The sequence below is a fragment of the Balaenoptera borealis genome (genome assembly GCF_965194805.1).
Source record: "Balaenoptera borealis genome assembly, chromosome: 9".
NCBI classification, from domain to species: Eukaryota; Metazoa; Chordata; class Mammalia; order Artiodactyla; family Balaenopteridae; genus Balaenoptera; species Balaenoptera borealis.
The window spans coordinates 24,829,979-24,850,300 of record NC_138873.1 but is presented as its reverse complement, the minus strand read 5'-3'; the positions used below and the strand labels follow the sequence as shown (position 1 = coordinate 24,850,300).

The following is a 20,322-nucleotide window of genomic DNA, read 5'->3' as shown; positions in this document are numbered from 1 at the left end:
GTGTGCAGCAACGAAGACTCCGCGCAGCCAAAAATAAATAAATAAATAAATTTATTAAAAAAGAAAAAATCTGTGTTTAGTAATTTTACATCTATGTCATGAGAGGTATTGATCTGTAGTGTTCTTTTCTTGTACTATTTCATATTGGTATAGGATAATGCTTGTCTCATTGAATGACTTGGGAAGTACTCCTTCTTTAATTTGCTGCAATGTTTTGTGTATAATTGGCATAATTTCTTTCTTAGATGTTTGGTAAAATTTACCAGTAAAAATATCTGGGCCTGAAGTTTTCTCTATGGGAAAGTTTTTAACTCCAAGTTCAATTTCTTTGAGAGATATAGGGCTATTCAGGTTATCTATTTCTTGAAGTTTATGTGTCTCAAGGATTTGTTTCCATTTCATCTAAGTTGTCAACTTTATTGGCATAAAATTTTTAATAATATTCCTTTATTTTCCTTTTAATATCTGTAGAATTTGGACTGTTAATCACTTCTCATTGTGGATATTGATAGTTTGTGAACGCTTTCTTTCTTTTTTTTTTCCTGACTAATCTGGCTAGAGATTTTGCCAGTCTTTTGATCTTCTCAAAGCTTTTGGTTTCATTGATTTTTCTCTATTGGTTTTGTGTTTCTATTTTATTGCTTTCTGATCTGATCTTTATTATTTTCTTCCTCTGCTACTTGGATTTCACTTTGTAATACTATCAATTTTCCCTAAATGCTGTTTTAGACACATCCCACAAATTTGGAAATAGTTTCTTTTTATTTTTACTCAGTTTAAACTACTTTGAAATTTTCCTATTGATTTATTATTTGATTCATGGGTTATTTAGAAATGTGTCATTTAGTTTCCGAATATTTGAAGCTTTTCTAGTGATCTTCCGGTAATCTTCTAATTTCTAATAACTCTATTATGGTCGGAGATAATCTTTGGTATGACTTATTAATTCTTTTAAATTTATTGAGACATTTTTTATAGCCCAGAATATGGTCTATCTTGGGTAAATTTTTCATGCACACTTAAAGAGAATGCATATTCTGCTTTTGTTAGATGGAGTGTTCTATAAATATCAATTAAGTTGGTTGATTATGTTAATTCTTCTATGTCTTTACAGATTTTCTGTATATTCTATCAACTATTGAGTGTGGAATATTTAAATCTCTAACTATTATGGATTTATCTACTACTCCTGTACTTCTATCAGTTTATACTTTATGTATTTTGTTATTGGGTACATAAATTTAGATATTTAATGCCTTCTTGATGAGTTAGCCCCTTTATTATTACGAAATAACCTTTAAAAAGTTCCTGGTAATATTCTTTGCTTTGAAATCTATTGTGTCTTATACTAATACAGTCACTTCAACTTTCTTTTAATTAGGGTTAACATGGTACATATTTTTCTCTCCTTTTATTTCATTATAAATATAAGTATGGGTTGGCCAAAAAGTGCATTCAGGTCTTCCATAACATCTTACAGAAAAACCCAAAAGAACTTTTTGGCCAACCCAATACATGCACACACATGCACTAGATAGATAGATAGATAGATAGATAGATAGATAGGTATCATATAGTTGGGCCTTACATTTAAAAAATCTAATTTGACAGTCTCTGCCTTTTAATTGGGATGTTTTAGCAGTTAATATTTAAGTGATTATTGACATAGTTAGGTTTAAGTCTATCATTTTGCCATTTGTTTTCTATTTGTTCCATGTTTCTTTTTATCCCTTTTTTCCTCACGTGTTTGCCCGAAGAACTTCCTTTAACATTTCTTCTAGAGCAGGTCTGTTGGTGATGAATTTTTTTTCAGCCTTTGTACATCTTAAAGAGTCTTTATTTCACCTTAGTTCTTAAAAGACATTTTGCTTGGTATAGAATTCTAGGTTGGCAGATTTTTGGAGTTTAAGATATTGCTTCACTGTTTTCTCACTTGCATTTTTCTTATAAGAAATCTGCCATCATCCTTATCTTTGCTCTCTGTACTTAATATGTTGTTTTTCTCTGGCTATTGGGAATAGGCACTGTTCCCAGTCCTGGGTGAGCACCAACTATTGTTAGCTCTAATCCTTTTGGGTGGTTCTTTCCCAGCAGCAATCACCAGTGCTCTCTCCTGTGAACTCTAGCCTCCTTATTTTTCTCAGACTCTTAGCTCCATCTCCTCAACTCAGAGAGTCAGCCAGGCTTCTCCAGGACTCCTTTTCTATCTGTCTGGGGGCTGAAAACTCTCTCAAAGCTGTAAGCTGAGGCAATCACGGGATTCACTTTGTTTCCCCTTTCTCAGTGACCAGTGTTCTTCATGGCCTGATGCCCAGTATCTTGAAATCTGTTGTTTCATATATTTTGTCCATTCGTTTTGGTTGTTCAGACAAGAGGGTAAATCTAGCTCCTGTTATTCCATCTTGGTCATTAGCAGAAGTCCTTGGAGCTGGTTTTTGTCATGGACTTAGACTTACTGGAACTCTATCTGTTGATCATTGGATGTTGTTTTCCCTCTTATTGACAAATGTTTATGAGAGGACAGAGTAAGATAAAGTTGAGGTTAGGTGGAGAACACAGTATTACCAAGAATTTTTAGCAAAACAAGTCTGATCAGAAAGTTCAATACATAAATAAGTAAAATATAATTGTCTCAGGAAAGAGAAAAAGAAATTCAGGGTTGAAAGCTTCAGTGAAATTGTATTTTAGACCTGGTATATGGTTCACCTCTCCACCATAGGCCAGGAACCTCAAGCAGAAGAGACCCACAGGGCCCACAGGAATGCACACAGAAGTTGTCAGGCTCATGGGTCCTGGTCTGTGGCAGGAAGGTCAGAGCTGAATCTTAGTAGTTCCTCCAAAATGTGGAGAGCCTCCTCTTCAAATAAAGAAACCTGTTACAGTATAAACAGATGAACTTTATAAACGTATAGAAACAAGGGAGAAAATTTCAATTTTGAAATGGCATCTCATCAGGAGAAATGACTGTACAGTTTTTATTGTTCATTATTTGGTTTTAGGATATCACACATGGGAAAAATCTGTGGATCGTTGTTGATTTCTTAAACTGAGGGTTGATACAAGTGACCTGAAGTTCTGAATGAAGAAAGAAATGTTATGCGAGTCCTAAGACATTGTGAAGTTGGAATTGGAGGTAGTTCTTCCAGATCTCAATTTTGTGTGATTGATGGAGGTGGCTGTTCTGGTTCTGACCTGTTAACACAGGTAAACCCTGCGTAATGTTAGCTATTAGCATATATTTAGACAATGGTGACTAGCTCAGCAGAGTGTAACGTGCATTCACGGCAGTGCACATTTGTGTGGCACGCCCCAAATGCTCCCCAGAACGCCATTCTGAGTTGAGTTGTCTATGTGTTACAACATGGTAGTTTTCTTTTCTGTGACTTCTCATTATGTTGTTTACTTTGTGCATGAAAAATATATTTGATGACAGGATTTGAGAAAAGTGAAGCAAAAGAACTTCATGCTGGGTATTAAAATGCAAGTTTTACATTGAATAGAGGCATCTTCAAAGAAAGAGTTGTGGAACTAGTCAGTTAGAGATTGGTGGCAGTCTACTGTGAAGTATACTTCAAACATAAGCTCAACTGGGGAGGACTGACCAGAAATTAAGCAAATTGGGCTGGGAAAAACATGTTCCAGACGCATGTCATGGGGAGATTTGAGAACGGGAGAGTGAGCACCAACTTACAACACTGGTGAATGCATCCCCATGGGGGCCATGTTATAATGATATCAGACACAGTGGATGTAATCAACACTCATTTCTAGATGCACATCCCTTCTCTAAACAAAGTATATTTACTTGATTCAGTCACACTTTTGACCTTTAAACTCCCTGTTTAAGACAGGATAGGTTGGGTTATACTAGAAATAAATAATCCGACGTTCTCTGCAGTTGAACACAGTAAAGATTTATTTCTTATCAATGCAAAGTCTGCTGTGTGCCCAGGTGACTCTCCAGAGCCACTGCTATCCATGTGGTGACTCAGTGATTGAGGCCTGTACCCTCTAAACACATGGCGTCCTCAATTAAAGATCAGGGAAGGAGAGCCTGCTTTAGCCTGGAGATGCTGATGTCACTCCTGCTCATGTTTTAGTGGACGGAATTAGTCACGTGGCTCTCCCCAGTTACAAGGGCACTGACTCAGCCCTCAGCTTGGTTTCACTAACACCCATTAACCTTTCTGGCTTCAGGTTAAATAATTATTTGCTTCACATTTGTCTCTCCTGTTAGACTGTAAACTCTGCATTACTTATTCTCTCTTGTTTCCCCAGCCTTTGGCATACTCAGTACCTAGTATTTAGTTAGTCAGACATTTATAAATAAATAACTACTTTGGATAATAATAGGCATCTGGAAGTTCTTTTTCTTGATATTGTCAGTAATTTCGGTTTTACTAGCTATAGAAACATTCAAAAGTTATAGACAGTCTGATTTCATAAGTGGCAGACAGCAAGCTGGGAGACATTTACAAACCCGTAGATTGTCAACAGCTATTCTAGTTTCTGACACTGCGGTAGTGCCTCATTTATTCATGACACATCATTCCTGAAGATAATATTATTCATTTTTAAAAGGATAGATTATTTAAAATTTTCTTTTTTTCCCCAACTGTAAATGTAATATATGTACATTACAGAAAAACTGAAAAGTACATACATCAAATATAAAGAACTCTAAATTCAAAAACTACTGTATTTTGGTATATTCATTTTCAGACTTTTATCAACACATATCTTTACCAGGTTGAGCTCAAGCGGTAAAATGGATTTTTATTCTGAATTTCTTAAAATTTTGTCACAGCATTTCTACTTTGCATTAAAGTCTGTTAATGCATCATTTCCAATGACTACATAATATTCCTTTCATGTCTAAACCATGATTTACTGAACCATCCCCTTGTAAGTGGACATTTAGATTATTTCCAAAACGTTTTCACTACATAAAATGCTGCAGCAAATATTGTAATGCATAAATGTTTCTCCATATTTTGGACTACTTTCTTAGAAGAGATTCATAGAAGGAAAACAGATAATTTAAAAGATAGGAGCATTTATACAATCATAGGGACACCTTTAAAATAGTCAGTAGTTTTAAGCAAACACAGGAAACATCTAATCTGCTTAATATTCTCCTATGAGCTCTTGGGGGGTTTAAAATGTTTTTGTCTTTTTATGTAGCAGTCAAAAAAAAAAATGAAAGTAACTTTTATATGATCAGCACTCATTGCATGGGACAATCTCATTGGGTAGGACAGTAATAACATGCCCAGCATTTCCATACTGCTGTTTATAGCAGGTCCTTTTTTTTTTTTTTAAATTAATTAATTAATTAATTAATTTTATTTTTGGCTGTGTTGGGTCTTCATTGCTGCGCGTGGGCTTTTTCTAGCTGCGGCGAGCGGGGGCTACTCTTTGTTGCGGTGTGTGGGCTTCTCATTGCAGTGGCTTCTCTTGTTGCAGAGCACGGGCTCTAGGCATGTGGGCTTCAGTAGTTGTGGCACGCAGGCTTGGTAGTTGTGGCTCGCAGGCTCTAGAGCGCAGGCTCAGTAGTTGTGGCACACGTGCTTAGTTGCTCCGCGGCATGTGGGATCTTCCTGGACCAGGGCTCAAACCCGTGTCCCCTGCATTGGCAGGCGGATTCTTAACCACTGCACCACCAGGGAAGTCCCCTGTAGTAGGTTCGTAATGTTCGAGAGAGATACATCTGAACTCATCTGGAATCCTTCAAGTTACAAAACTATTTTAACATATCGGTTATTTTCCCCAGAAATTTCCATATTTGCACTGGCTAAAGTACTTACTGAAATAGTTTCTTTAGTCACTTTTTCTTCCCTCCACATTGAATAAATATGGCAGAATCATTTGCAAAACAGAGTCACTAGTCACTGCCAAATTCAACATTCCACTCTTTAATGTATACAAAACTTATTTTTTCTCACTAGTAATTATCACTTTCTTAGCCCTCTTTACTTTCTTTTCAGTTTTTCCAACAGCACCTGTAGATGGCTTGCTTTGAGGGGTCCATGTTTAACAAAAAAACAAAGTTTTTATTGCTCAATGTGAATTTTTGCCTATGAGAAGGGAACCACAAAGCCTGAAGACGATACAGTTATTGGGCAGTCCAGGAGCTCAGGCACCAGCTGAGTGACTATCTTGAGTGCTGTCCTTAAACATCCGCTAATTCAAAATGACAATCTACTATCTACGTCAAGGACTTTCAGGAATTACATGTAAATGCATAACCACGAACATTAAATCCATACATTCCAGGGATCCCCTGTGATCTTTCAAAACACATTAATAAGCAGGACAGTTATAATTTTCCCTTTCGTCTAAAGGAGGAAGCTAAAGCCAGTAAGGACATAATTTTCTTGGCCAAGGTCATATAGTCCATAAATGAGGCTGCTGGGATGAGACTGAGATTCAGGAATAGAACACTTTAGAAACTGAATCTTCATTATATACATGAGCAGATGGAATGGAGCTGAGTAAGACATTATTCCTGAGAATCAGTGTGATGTAAATATAGGTGGAAACAAAAGTAGACAAGAGAATAGGAAATCAAATCATCCTACAGAGTAATCCTTACAGAATAATGTCTGCACAAGAGATGACCTCAGTTCACTCATGAAGGGAAGAGAAAGTGAACTGATATTTTTGCCATATGCTGGCTGCAAACATGTAGAGAAAATAGCAAGGTGCTATTAGTTGAAGGTGCGTCACAGGAGCTGGCGGCACAATTTCTTTTCCCATCAGTTTTCACCCCTGCCCCCACTTCTACTCCACAAGGGATCTGCCAGAGTAGACATGTAAAATAAGTGTATCGCAGTTAAGAATAGGACGTTATGCTGTATAGCTGAGTAGAAAAGGAAAGAGGTTTCTGATAGAATCTAGTTTTTATCACTTGAGGAATTGTGTAGTTGTAAATAGTATCCTAGATAGTAGTTAAAGATTTTATTATCTAGAATGCAGTACATATTTATCTGTTCAAATATGAGTATAATTAATTGCACAAACTTCTCTCTTTCTAATTCAAGGCTTATATTCAAATGCATTATTTCTGAGTAATACATGCGATGATACAAATTCTGCTTGATTAAGCTTGATTGACTTTTACTGAGCCCAAAACTAATTGTGCTGCTAGAACTAAAAATATAAATTCTCTTATTACTGACAGAAACCATAACCCTCACTTGGGAGCATTAAGAGACAGAGCCCCATGAATAGTCTGTGTAAAACTGAAGAGTTTGTAAGGATGCTGTGGTAGTCAGAAGATTTCATTTTAATCCCACCTCTAACATATAGGACCTCTGGACTTCAGTTTCTCCATCTGTGAAAGAGGGACACAATAATATTTACTCTTCCTACCTCCCAGGATGATGTGAGGATCAAATAAGGTAAGGCTGATGTCTATAAAACACTATAGTGATGTAAGATTGTCAGTGTTGAGATGATCGTTACTGACTGTAGAAAAAGCCTTCTTTCTCCGTAGATTATTTGTGAAATGGGAATGTGGTTGGTCCACATTGGCCATTCACAGTGTGTGAGAGATTGGATTCTGGCACATGGGAAAAGGACAAGCTTTTTTCCCTAAGAACTGTTCTAGACCAAAGCAGAATTCCTAGTAGGATCTTATATTTTTGCTTTGGTCGATTAGTCTATATTCTGATATGAAATGTAGAAGATGGTAAAGTGGGTTAATGAATAAAAGAAAAATGACAGTGATAAGTGTGGCTTGGCCTCAGATAAATTTCGTGGTCTATCTCAGTTCACCTATCCCTTCCTATTCATTCACTCACTCATTTATTCATTGAATGAATATTTATGAATCATACCCTCTATGCCAATTTTGGCTTCCTTTTAGTTTTCTTCATTTGAGGGCATTGCTGAGCTATATGAAGATGACTGCTTAAGTTGCATGTCTCCAGTGAGACTGTGAGTTCCTTAAGGGTAGGAGATATGCCTTATACTTTTATTCTGTCCTCTATTATAATGCTTAGCGGAGTGCTAGGAAAATTTAAGAAGCCATTAAATAGTTATTGGGTTTTTCTTAAAACCACATAATATTTTTATGGTTTGATAATTTTTGAAAAGCACTGCCTTGCAGGTTGGGTTTCTTAGGGGGTGGCCTCTGAGTTGGAGATTAGCATCTCCACACTGGGAAGTGGCTGGGGGATGCTGTTGTAAGCAATGTCTATGGAAGCAAGGGGTAGGAAGCAGATTGGGCCGAAGAGAAGATGGGCTGCGATGCGGCCTGGATAAAGTCCTCAGCTCACCCCATGGGACGCACTGAAGCTAGGATGGCCTTTCAGAGTTGTTCTGAGTTGGGGTCAGAGAGCCATGCCTTTATCCGAGTCATTGGAGGCAGGCTGCCTGGGAAAAGGGGATGATCTTGGGCAAGGTGACCAGGAATTCTGAAAGAGCTGTGGGCCGTCTGCTGGCAGCATTCCCGGCAACTGAGGGAATAAGTTCTTCAGTCCTGAAGGGAAGCTTGGGCAGCACATCACGGTGTCCATTGCTCATTGTAATATTGGTGCAAAGGATGTTAGAAACTTTACCTGGGGAGGAAAAAGGTGAAATTTAATACTGACACATTATATACCTCATATTTTTCATGGAAAAGGTCATTCTTATGTCACTCACTAGTGTAGGTATAAAATAAAATTCCCCCAAACATGTTATTTCAACGAAACATTTAAAAAATTTTGTGTCAATGTTAGTATGCATTAGTCAGGATGATTTTGTTTCATGTGATTGAATCTAACTCAGATTAGTTCAGGGACAGGAAAATGTATTGTCTCATGTAGCTAAACTTCAGGAAAGGCAAAGTTGCAACTAGACTTCAGGGACTCAGATGAATGATAGTAGATCACTTTTTTGTCTCTGCTTCTCTCTTCATATTGTCTTTACTCTGCCAGACTAGCTCCTTTAGTACAGCTGGCACCATGGCTAACGGCAGTTTCCAGGCTCATAGTTTCATCACTAGAGAAAAATTAAAACTTGACCTCTCTATTGTTAAACTCCTTGGGAAAGGTTTTTGTAGAGTCAGGTGTTATCCATGGACCAGTCAGCTGCAGCCCGGTGGATGAGTTATAATGATTAGACCAACTGAGTCTATCTGGGCAACCCTAAACAAGCATGGTCATCAAGTAAGATCATGGGAGTTCTTATGTGGATATATTACTGGAATGGAGAAAGGGGCATTTTGTGGAAGGGTAGAGCAAGCAATGAGTAGATAGAACAAAGGATGTCATGTTGTAGATTTCTCTTTCCTCCCCCACCCCCCCGTTTCAATCTTACCAGACTAATTTTATATTCTTTTTTGGGTTTGGCACATGGACCAATGCATTTTATCACGGAAATAGACCACAAAGCTGTCAGTAATCTGTTCATAAATATCAGGTTCTCTTCACTTTGCACTGAGATTAATCACCTGCCTACAGTACATGATTTTCTTGGTTCAGAGAAATTGTTGATTAATCATATTAACAAGGGAATTTTTGAAATGAAGACATAATGATTATATATTTCTTTTTAAGAGGATATTTATTTATATTATATGCAAATGTCACTTTATAGAAGACATTTCAACCTTTATTAAATAAACCTGCTCTGAGTGATTTATAATATAATTTTGTTGGCGATACATCTTTATTACATTAAAGTAGACTTATTTGAAAATATGAAAACTTTAAAAATAGTGCTTCTCAGTTCCAGCAAAAAATCCATGCCTTGAAACAAAAATTTCAGAGAGGGTCAGCTTAGCTTTTAACTCTTCTAGTGATGGAGTTGCTGGCCTACTCCACCCTGGGTGATTAGTTCAAGTCAATTGTGTTAATTCCTCCCATGGTAAAACCAATCCCAGTCGTTGGTTGCTTCACAAAAGGGAATGTGACACAGTACACTGAGGGAAGGAGTGCTTCTATGAAGTTTTCTTTTCCCTTTATGAAAAAAGAAAGCCACAGAAAGAGACAGCCATTCTTTTGGACATTGTTGGGTCCATACATCATGTAAGTTCTGCTAATGTCACCTGTCACCAGTCTAAGGTGAGGCCAGCACTGAGGATAGCCCAGTAGAGAGATGAAAAAAACCCAAGTCCTTGTTGACATTATTAAATTAGTGAATTAACCAATCTGCCACAATGTAGGGAGGTCTCTCAGAGAGGAAGACACTTGAGATGGATTTTGAAGCGCACTTCAACAATGGGATGAAGATGAAAAGGGCCTTCCAGGCACAGGGAACAACATATGCAAAAGCACAGAGTGATTAAATAGGTGTTCAACTTAAACTCACTCAAGTTGGAAAAAATAAAGACAAGTCTGGGGATATTTCATAGGAATTATACGTAGGTGACAGCTGGGGGTGCTGGGTGCTGAATCAGGGAATTAAAAGGACAGATGTACCTCCTCTCTCCATCTGTATTTGGGGTCATATAGTCTCTTAGTATTGCTTTCTTCTGACCAGGTGTTCCACTCCCCTGGATTCATGGAATTGGCTAGTGCGGTGAGGTGAGAAGCCTGGGGAACACCAGCTCTCCTGTTGACTTCGGCAAGCTAGTTTCTCTGGTCTTCAGTATAAGTACAATATACGGCCCCGAAAGTATATCTCAGGCTCACATCAAGATAATTTCAGTTTAAGCACCACTGTGATCTGACTATAGTTTCTCTGTTGGAATTTTCCTGGTCAGCCAATGTACTAGCCTTCAGACAGCTATCTGGCTGTAGTCCAGTCCACCAAAGTTTAAGGTAAGAGCAAAGGGCCTACGAAAGACATTGAACTGGACGGGCTTGAGAGGCAAGAGGAGAAACAGGAGAGAGGAATGATTTAAGCGTCAGAGGAAGGTAGGAAAAGGATTAATGACCTGCAAATATCTTTCTGACTGATGCACGTTCTTACCACTCAAAACATTCCTGTAGTTTTAAAGCTGTCCTCTCTCTAGAGTTTCTCTCTTAAGGTATAAATGTCCCCAGCAGGGCAGAAAATTGAGCCACTGGTACCTAAGTGAATGGAAGGCAGGATGAGAGCACTTCAAAAAGGGAGGAGAATTAGGGTAACAAAGTGGAGGATTGCTCAAAGGCACACCTTTTGTCAGTTTGTGATTTTAGAGTGTAGTGAGCAATGGTGCCTGGGCAGGGTGTTATCGAAGTGTCCTCGGCTTGTCTTTAATTTTGAAGGTTATAATAGGTCACATGGGATATTTTATGTTTCAATAACATGAGCAGCAGTGGAGGAGGGGCAATTTCTTTAGGCATGTGACACTGTAGTCTAGCAGTTGCCTGGGAGAAAAATGCAATGGTGGACTTAACAGACCTTTAGCTACACCTAGTGGCCAAGTAGGGAAAGGAGCAAATATTTTACTGTAATATTGTATCATGGTTCTTTAGCTAAGTTACTTTTATAATCAGTTAAGAATTATTTCTTGGGTAGTTACAAATTATGCTCTACAATTCCCACTGTATAATTATTTTTGATTAGTCTATTAGTTGATCGTCTAGCTAAATAACTGATTCTCCAAACTGGAGGAATGTTGTGGGGGAAATGAGACCGTGGGTTGGGAAGTTGAGGAAAGGGAAGTCAATGGGCGTAGCCGCGTGCCTCCTACCTCCATGGTAACTCTTAAGGACCAACTTACAGTGTTTGACACCTGCTAGATTCCTCTACTTTAGCATTATGTATAGGATTGTCTCTTTGAGAAAATAAACAATGATAACTGTGATGATGATGATGATGGTGGTTCAGGAAGAGTTGTCTGAAGGAAAGAGAGGGTAAATATTTGAGAGTCTGTTATTTATGAGGTTGGAAAAATGAACTTAATCTGTAAGAAAATAGAACAGAATCTGAAATGTAGACCTGATGAAATTATTTTCAACAATGTTATATAGTCACCTGTATCTTTGCAAGTGCATGTACTAGAAATATTTTGTGGGTGGCAATTTTTTGGTGTTTGCTTACAGATAGGGAAATTTCAGTAGCCAACACTTATGGTCGTTTTGACATTGAAGTGGAACATTTACAGACGCGATTCCAACCCTTGGAGAGATGACTCAACTGGATCAGGTGTATGGCTCACCCCCAGGCTCACAGTTAGCTTGGAGAAATAACAGCAAGAAATGATATTTCGGAGGGGTTTTATAATATTTTACTCCAACTTTAATGATAGGAATGGGTTTATGTTTCCTTCATGAGAATTCGAATACAAGATGTATTAATTAAACATACACCTTCATTTTACTGATGGAGAAACTTGAGCCAATAGTGATTAAATTACCCAGCTATTTGGTTGCAGAGCTAAGGCTACAACTCAACGGTTTTTACTCCTGATCTGCTATTCTTTTTACTCCAACTATTAATGGAAGAGTTCTCCATTTCAGTAGAAGACCAAAGCAAAAGGAAGTGGGCTTACACCTACATCAAGAAAGTTTAGATAGATTGAGGGAGATTAAGTGTAAAATAACTAAATACTGTATTTTCTTTATGCTAAGATGTTTATTTTTCACATATTAATATTCTTAAATCAGCCTGAATCTTATAATTAATGTTAAATCATAGTTGCTTCCAGGCAGGGTGTGCAGTTGTGATATGGTCATCTTTACATGGAAGAATTTAGCCACTGACATTTTCACTTAATAGATTATAGAATTGACAAAGCTAAGGTGTTCGCTTAATTTCTGAAAGAAAACTATTTCCTATCCAGCAATATGTAATTCAATTAAGAAAAAAAACAAAATTAGTTTAAATCACTGGTATTGTTTGATTTGACTTCAAGTGCTAACGTGGTGAAGGTGTTAGGAAAGAATTCAGCAGACTCTTCATCCATGCTATTCTTGCACTGGCAGGGGCCACACTTAAGTTGGAAGAATCTTTATTATGGGTTTGAAAAAAAGTGTAGACCCAAATCTTGGGAATCCCAAAAGAAAGTGGTATGTAATTGTATGGATAGATACATGTCATAGTTGTGTTAGTATAGTTTACAGTTTGTGTACATATAATGTAGTGGGTTTTTCCCTGAAGCACTCTTATTAAGTTGTCTGATCATCTTACAATCAGTGACATCTAAGAATAGGAGTAATTTGGTTTAGAACAGCAGTGTTATGTATTAGAAAGAACACTGTCTTGGAAGCTAGATCTGTAAAACCACTCAGCCTCCTACTGGCTGTTTTGCCCTTGAGCAAATTCACTTCCTCTTTAAATATCAGTTTCCTTATCTAAAACTGAAATAATTACTTGTACCTTGCAAGAATATTGTGAGGATTAAATAAGATTATGTATGTAAAGAGCCTACCACAATGCCTGCCACGTTGCAGGTACTCAGCAGAGTCAGCCCGGCCACTGGGAACTTGAGTCAACAAAATGATTTCAGTAATGCTGGCTGAAGGGTGCATTTCTCTGACTTGGTCCCATGTAGTCTAAACAGTATTTCTCACCATTTCAAAATCCGCGCCCCATTAGTCAAGAAGATTTTTCAAAGTCTTCTACGTTACGTTTTACAGAAAGTATAATGTATTTAAGCATTTTCCCCAATATATGATAGTATAGAATATGTTTTTTTCAAGTTACTGCCCTCTTTTACCCTCTTCCCATTCTGATCTGCCTCCTAGAGGGGTAGCCCCACCCAGCTAAGAGTCATTGCTCTAAAACATGGTATCAGACAGGGAGACCTAAGAAAGATTTACATATTTATTTTAGGTTCGTATTAGGAGTACAGAAGTTCAATCACTTTTTCCCTCCTGGCCTCATTGTCCATATATTTGCTAAACACATTGGATAAAGAGAAGAAACGTGGAACTAGCCATCATCCTGCGTATCCTCCTTCAGAGTCAATCCAAATAAATGTAATGGGACAGTATTTACAAGATGACCTGTCGATTTTTATGAACAATTTTACTACTATGTGTTTGTCAGCATGGAGATATTAACTGTCAGAAAGCCAAGGAAAAAAAAATTTTTTTTTAAAAAGCTAGGATACCAGAAATAAAAAAAAGCTCTGTGGGCCAAGCTGCTTAAAGAAACACAAGGCCAAATTTTATACCAGTCCCTAGGGAGAGAAAAGCCTTCAGTAGCCCTGATCACATTTCCGTCACTCTGGGATACTGTCTCCTACAAGTGTTCACAAAATAATATCACGATCTGGAGTTGGCTGTCCTGTGACGACTTTTTCTGATTTTCTGCTAGTTGGACTTTCACTCAAGCCTAAAGCTTGCTTCCCACCCAGCCTTCAGAATGGATTGACAGGACTCCTCTAGCACTATTAACTTTCAAAGCCACTCATCTATGTGCATATCTCCTGCAAGGCGCGCCACACCAACCTGGTCTTGCCACCGGCTGCTTTGGAGCCAGAATTCCTTGTCTGCTTTGTTCAGCAACCCGAAATGTACTCAAGGAACCCCTCTACTTGAGAGGGAAGAAAGGGAAGGATTCCAGGGTGGAGCACAATGGCCAGGCCATGGGAAAATTCCAGGAATCCTGTGAGCCACTGCCCTGCCTTACTAATCTTTCGGATTAGTTCAGCCTAATGAAAACCAACAACATAATAAAGCAAGTAATGATACTCATCGTTTGTCTTTCGTCTGCTTTGTTTCATTCTGCATGCCTTGGTTTAGCCAAGCAGAATTCTCCAGAAGCCCTACCAACCAGATCCTGGGACTGACAACTTTAGTGCTCACCTTAGGGAAAGAAGTAACTGATAAGGATCCAACCACTAAAAAGTCATTGTCTGTTCACAGAAAATATGGGGCTGGGGAGGGGGGGGTTGGTTGATATTCTCTCTTTCCCGAGGACTCTTGGGTTTGGTTCCTCAACACAGTAGACCCCTATTTCTCTTAACTTCTCTTTATTATGTTCACAAATAGCAAAAAACTATAGAAATTCACACCGGCAGCTCTTAGAATATTTTCAATTCATTATTTAGAATTACTTACGAAGTTAAGTCTTCCTGTGAAGGGGAAAACATTCTTTACCTCAGGTGTCAATTTTTTTCAAAAATATAGGTGGGTCTTAGTATAAGGCAAACTAAAACTCTTTATGAACAGTACACTATTTGTTAGAAAATGTCCTTATATTGTTTTTTCTAATTTAAATAAGTATGGCTACCAGGAAAAAAAAAATCATTTTTCTCCTTGCTGGATGAAAATAGGTCAAGTAATTTAAGCCAATCCATTGCAATTAAAATTCTGACATTGCCATTGTTCCTTCTATTCTGAGGGGAAAAGACAAACAGAACACATGATAATAGGGGTTCATTGGCTAAGTTACTTGATGTTACTACCTATGGGTCTCTTGCTTCAACCTGCCCGGGAGCTTCATTCTGATGATAGTAGTATAAGTACCAAAATGATGAATACCATCTCTGAGGCTGTGTCTCTCTCTTGTGCCAGTAAAACAATAGAGGAGAGGAGAAAATTGCCGATGGCTTGAGTCCTAAATTCCTTGAATTCTACATTTATTTATTTTGGGGAGATAATGTTATCTGCCAAGTTTATTTTAAAGTAAATTTTACTGAATCAATTAGGCAGCAACACTCAGTCTCATTAAACATCCTGTGGCCCTTTTCACAAGATTAGAGCCTGTGGCTTGATCACATTCCAATGTAGGTAATTTCCTTCTGCATTCCTGGAGATTCTCCTCCACCTTTCTAACCCCGTACATCAAATGCATTATTATTTGTACTGATCCCAAATCGACAGTTCTGTTGTGAGGGTGAAGAGTGTGTCAGCTTTAACTGACAGGCTAAAAAGAATTGCTTTTAGTAAGAAAATCCCTTAGCCAATGTCTATTTTGAAATTTCAAGTATGTACATTTAATCATAAGTTAAGGTCTTTGCTAAGTAAAACGCTCTTATTTTCATAATGGGTGTTTATTCTGGAATCTTCTTTGATAGAAAATTTGTTTCTCAAGTATATGCTGTTTGCTTCAAGAGAGAAAATGAAGTCTTCAGAAATGGTAAAAAACAAACAATAAAACAAACAAAAAAACCCCTCTTGAGCAAAGAGCTTTTCTTTGACCTTCTAAATAAATTCCACAAGGGGGCGAAAACACCTAATGGTCCAGGACTGCAAGGTTTATACTTCAAAGCTGGCCACCCATAATAGATTAGTGGATTAATATTTTGCTCTAAAGGATCTGGCCTTTAATGTTGACATCAATTTATTGCTATCCCAGTTTACAGTAGTAAAAGTCTTGGAGACCGTAAACTTCACAATAGATGTCAGCCTTCTGGTACTAGTGCTTTAGACTAGCACCCCATAAGCAGTGGTGATTAGGTAACTGTTCTTCAAACACCCATCCATAGCTGTAACGTCTTTATCAGCTCCAGCAAGGATATTGCCACCAGGATTTTTAGCAGCCCCAACAGAGGTATAAGTTTTTTATAATATGTTCTTCTTTTTCTGATGTGTTTCTATGATATTTTGCTGTGGCTTATCAGTGATCTCTTCTTGAAAATCAAGAGTGTCTATTTGTGGGCAAAGCTTAAAGAATAGAAGCTCTCTTGTACCATATTAGAACTTTTTGAAAAACGGCCAAGGTACAGAGGTCAAATTTCCCCATATGCTACAAGCAACTTAGTAGGAAGCAAGACCGCTAAAGGTTTTGCAAATGTCTGCCAGTAGCCTGGTGATCTAGGTCACTGTACAGGTTTCATTAATCAGGTTGTTCAAACAAGGAGTTATTTTTCCCTGCTTAAGAGACCTGCAGATATCACATAGAATCTGCTCAATTGTTGATCATGAAAGAGTTTTAATGAAACAGAAATCATTCGAACGAAGGGGACGGGAGAGTTTGTACTGAAGAGAAATTGTGCTTTTAACCCAGCTTTTCCTGTTGAGTCCCCTGTTCTGGCAGAGATAGGCTCAGGGTCTAATAATAGTTCCTCGGGCTCTGCACCTCCACATACGTGCTCCGGTGTTAGAGCAGCAGGAGGAATTTAGTGACAGAGCAGGTGTTGTGGCTTATTCCCTGGCAGAATAAATGGTGAAGGGTGGTGGCAAGGCAGTTCTCTTGATTCTTTCTTTATGCAAAAAAAAAAAAAAAAGACAGTGCCTCCAATGGCCTTCCTTTTTTTTTTTCTTCCTGGCACAAGTGGAAAAGAACTAGAATTGTTGTATTAATATGTATGCAAACATATTTTTTCACTTGAGCCTCTGGAAAAAAAAAAAGAAGAAAAAGGAAAAAAGAAAAACTTGCTGTGAAAATGCTTAGCCAGGAAGATTTACTGCTGATTGCAGATTTAGTATTGACATGTCTAAGTGGAAGAAAACTTCAGTTTTAACCATTAATGTGGAAAATCTGGATCAGCCTTTAAAATGGAGTAAAGAGCTTTGAACGATGTATTTTCAGAGAAATTATTTACTTACAACATAATTTTTAATAAGGAAGTATCAATTAAAAGGTATAAAAAAACCCCGGTGGAGTATGCATCTTAATTTTAATGGCCTGCCTTGGAAATAGAATTATAGAATGTAGGTGATCTGAATTATACTGAAATCAGCTTTTATGCCAGACTCACTGCAATTTAACACTTCTATATACCCTCTTCTCCTGATTTTTTTATTATGAAATATGGGATTTAAGATTAGAATCTAAGAGTCTAAATGAAATGCTCTTTTAAAGGATTATTTGTGAGATTTTCCACAACCTACATTTCTGTACTCCTCCAGTAGGTTATATACAAGACCGTATTTTTTCATGAGTGTACCGTGTGTTGCTCTTATAAGCTAGGAAAACATGAAAGGGAAAACAAAATTCTTTCTCCTTCTAACTGGGATCATTTGAGATTTTAACCATATTACTTTTTCCTTTGCTTGATTATATAAGGCAAAACTTGACACCTACTTGACTGTAGTTATGTCTTCTTGATAACGCATCCAGGTAAAATTAAAAAGGATCTTATCCTCATGTCCTTTGCACCCAATGCCTGTGACAGTAAAAGCTCAGAATTCTGAAAAACAGGGCATGCTTGAGAGGGAACATCTTGTAAAGATTGTAATTTGACCTTTGCGTCAACCTTGCTGAGTAAATTTTAAATATAAGAGAACAAAATAGAAAGCCACAAGGTGGAATTCCACCCCCTCTTCTTCTTAGAACTATAAACCAGCCAGAAGCTTTTTCAGAGATTAAGCTAGAATATGTGTGCCTCTCTTTAATACTTTTGCTGAGAAATAAAATTCGTCACTAGAGATAAAGGTAGATTTATATTTAATGCCATCCTCATCAATCTTCCAGTATTTTATTCCAGTCTACCCCCACTTAAGTAGTTGAATCAGGTATAACCAGAAACACTTGATTTTTCCCCTCCCACCCTGTGAAATAATATTTATAACATTTAGTATTACAAACCTTTTAAACTCTGGAGTACACTTGAAGATGATGGCAATTAAGAAAAAAAAATGCTCTTTGACAACTTCGCAGCTTTTGATTAAACCACACCAAGAGGCATGTTACAGTGGTAACAATGAAGCATTATGCCAATTATGTTAAATCCTGCTCTCTGCTGTAAGCTCATCATGACCTGTTTTAGTGTCCTGTAATTTATCCTCTGGAATGCTTACTCTCATCAATAAAGTGTTCAAGAGAAAAAAAGAAAGCCACCAAAGGGAATAACCACCCCCAAATGACTTCTAGAAAACAAGTATTTCTTAACTTTTTATTGACATTGGCAAATTAAAATAGAATAAATTAACAAGTATTTTTTCAAAAAAATGTTTTGTACAAAAATACTGTCAAAATTTCCTAAAAAGCTTTCAACACAGTAGTATCTTTTCATGTACTGAATATAACTATTAGCACAGTGTCAAAAATGTTGAAGACAGAAACAAAATAAAAATCTGTGAAATGTTTGCCACTGATGACATTCCACACCCTATTATTGTCTGTACATATCGGGGAGGGGGACAGCCACCTTGAAAGTGAACAGTATGACTTTTCCTGATCCAGAATGGTTTGGCCCACATCTGTTTAATCTTCCAGTTTAGCATATTTTAAAAATTAGTCTGTACTCAAATGCATAGTTAAAAATATGAAGCGAGATGGCAGAATTTGTGCAGTAATATCTGCCCTTCAAAGTTCATGCAACCAACTAATGCAATTTCTCCTTTCCCTCGTAACTCTGAATGCAGTTCAGTCATTTGGAACCATCTACAAAATCCACAAGATTAAGCAGTTTGCCAAGATTAATATCTAACAGTTGAGCACTGGAGAAAGTGAGGAAATAAGGAGTAAAAACAAACAACAAAAAAGACCAAGTTAGCTAGATATTTCAACTACATAAGGGAGGTGAATGTCAAGGCTACAAAAACGAAACAAAAACAGAAAAAAAAAAAAGTGGCAGCAATTTTTTTAAACCAATTTGTACAAGTTTATAGTTTACTTTGTTTCCAAGTTCTCAAACCTTTCACGATCTGAAAAGTGAGATACTGTGTCTAAGGGAATGTTTTTTAATTCACACCGAAGAAGTTGGGGGGATTTGATTTCTTTCGCTGGGGTTTCGATCGAGTCAACAGCTTACTCTGCTGGGCTGTTGTTTGCACACGAAGTCCGTCATAAAATCAAACTCGTTTTGCCCCAGCCAGAGTTCGGGCAGCTCCTTGATGCGGTCCAAACCCATTTCTATCACTAAGGACATAAGCACTTCCTCGTCGATGAAATCAGTGTCTATGACATTGGGCGGCAGCATTGCAGCAGGGACGTGGGCCACGGAGGCGGGCATGTTGCTGCTGCCGCTGCCGCCGCTGCCGCCGCCGCTGTTGCTGCTGCCCGCGCCGCCGCCCGAGGTGCCCGCCGAGCCGCCGGGGGTGCTGCTGCCGCCCGAGCCGCCGGGGGTGCTGCTGCCGCCGCTGTGCTTGGGGTTGCAATCTCGGAAGTGCTGGTTTGTCCCGTTCATCTGGTGGCCTGCAGCAGGGTGCAAATCCGGCATGTAGTGGTTGTGGGGATAGGGGTGGTGGTTGAAATACTGGTTGTTGAGCTTCTGCAGCTGCATGCTGGCCGGCAGAGAGCCTCCCTGGCTGGCCACGGGGGGGCCCATGAACTGGGAGCTGTTAAACCTGGCCCCGGGAGCCAGCGCGCTCGGGGGGTGCCCTCCGTTCACAGTCCCCGGCCCCATCGCGTGCCTGATGCCGCTCGTGGCGTTCATGTTGCTCGCGCCGTAGTGTATGTGCTCGCCCATTAGCGCGTTGAAGGCGTGTTGGGGCTGCTGCTGGTGATGATGGGGGCTCGGGAACTGCCCCACACCCATGCGGTGGGCAGGGTGGTGGTGCAGCCCGTTAGTGCCGTCGGGGAAGCGCCCGTGGTTCATGGCCATCATATGGTCTGCCATTTCCAGTC

General features: G+C 38.5%; 2 protein-coding genes across 5 annotated transcripts in view; one reads left to right on the top strand and one right to left on the bottom strand.

Annotated features, from left to right (window-relative positions):
- Positions 1-19,240, top strand: part of HECA (hdc homolog, cell cycle regulator) — a 175,516-nt gene extending 156,276 nt beyond the window's left edge. For 2 of the 4 annotated variants that reach the window (XR_014248495.1, XR_014248496.1), the window contains one exon: positions 7,312-19,240. The gene's annotated coding sequence lies outside the window, so the exon portion shown is untranslated. The other 2 variants (XR_014248497.1, XR_014248498.1) reach the window with 2 other exon arrangements.
- The window catches only part of CITED2 (Cbp/p300 interacting transactivator with Glu/Asp rich carboxy-terminal domain 2), a 2,398-nt gene continuing 708 nt past the window's right edge, over positions 18,633-20,322 (bottom strand). The window contains exon 2 of the mRNA XM_082405578.1: positions 18,633-20,322. Within this exon, the coding sequence (XP_082261704.1) occupies positions 19,496-20,314 (819 nt within the window). The 5' untranslated portion in view covers positions 20,315-20,322 and the 3' untranslated portion in view covers positions 18,633-19,495.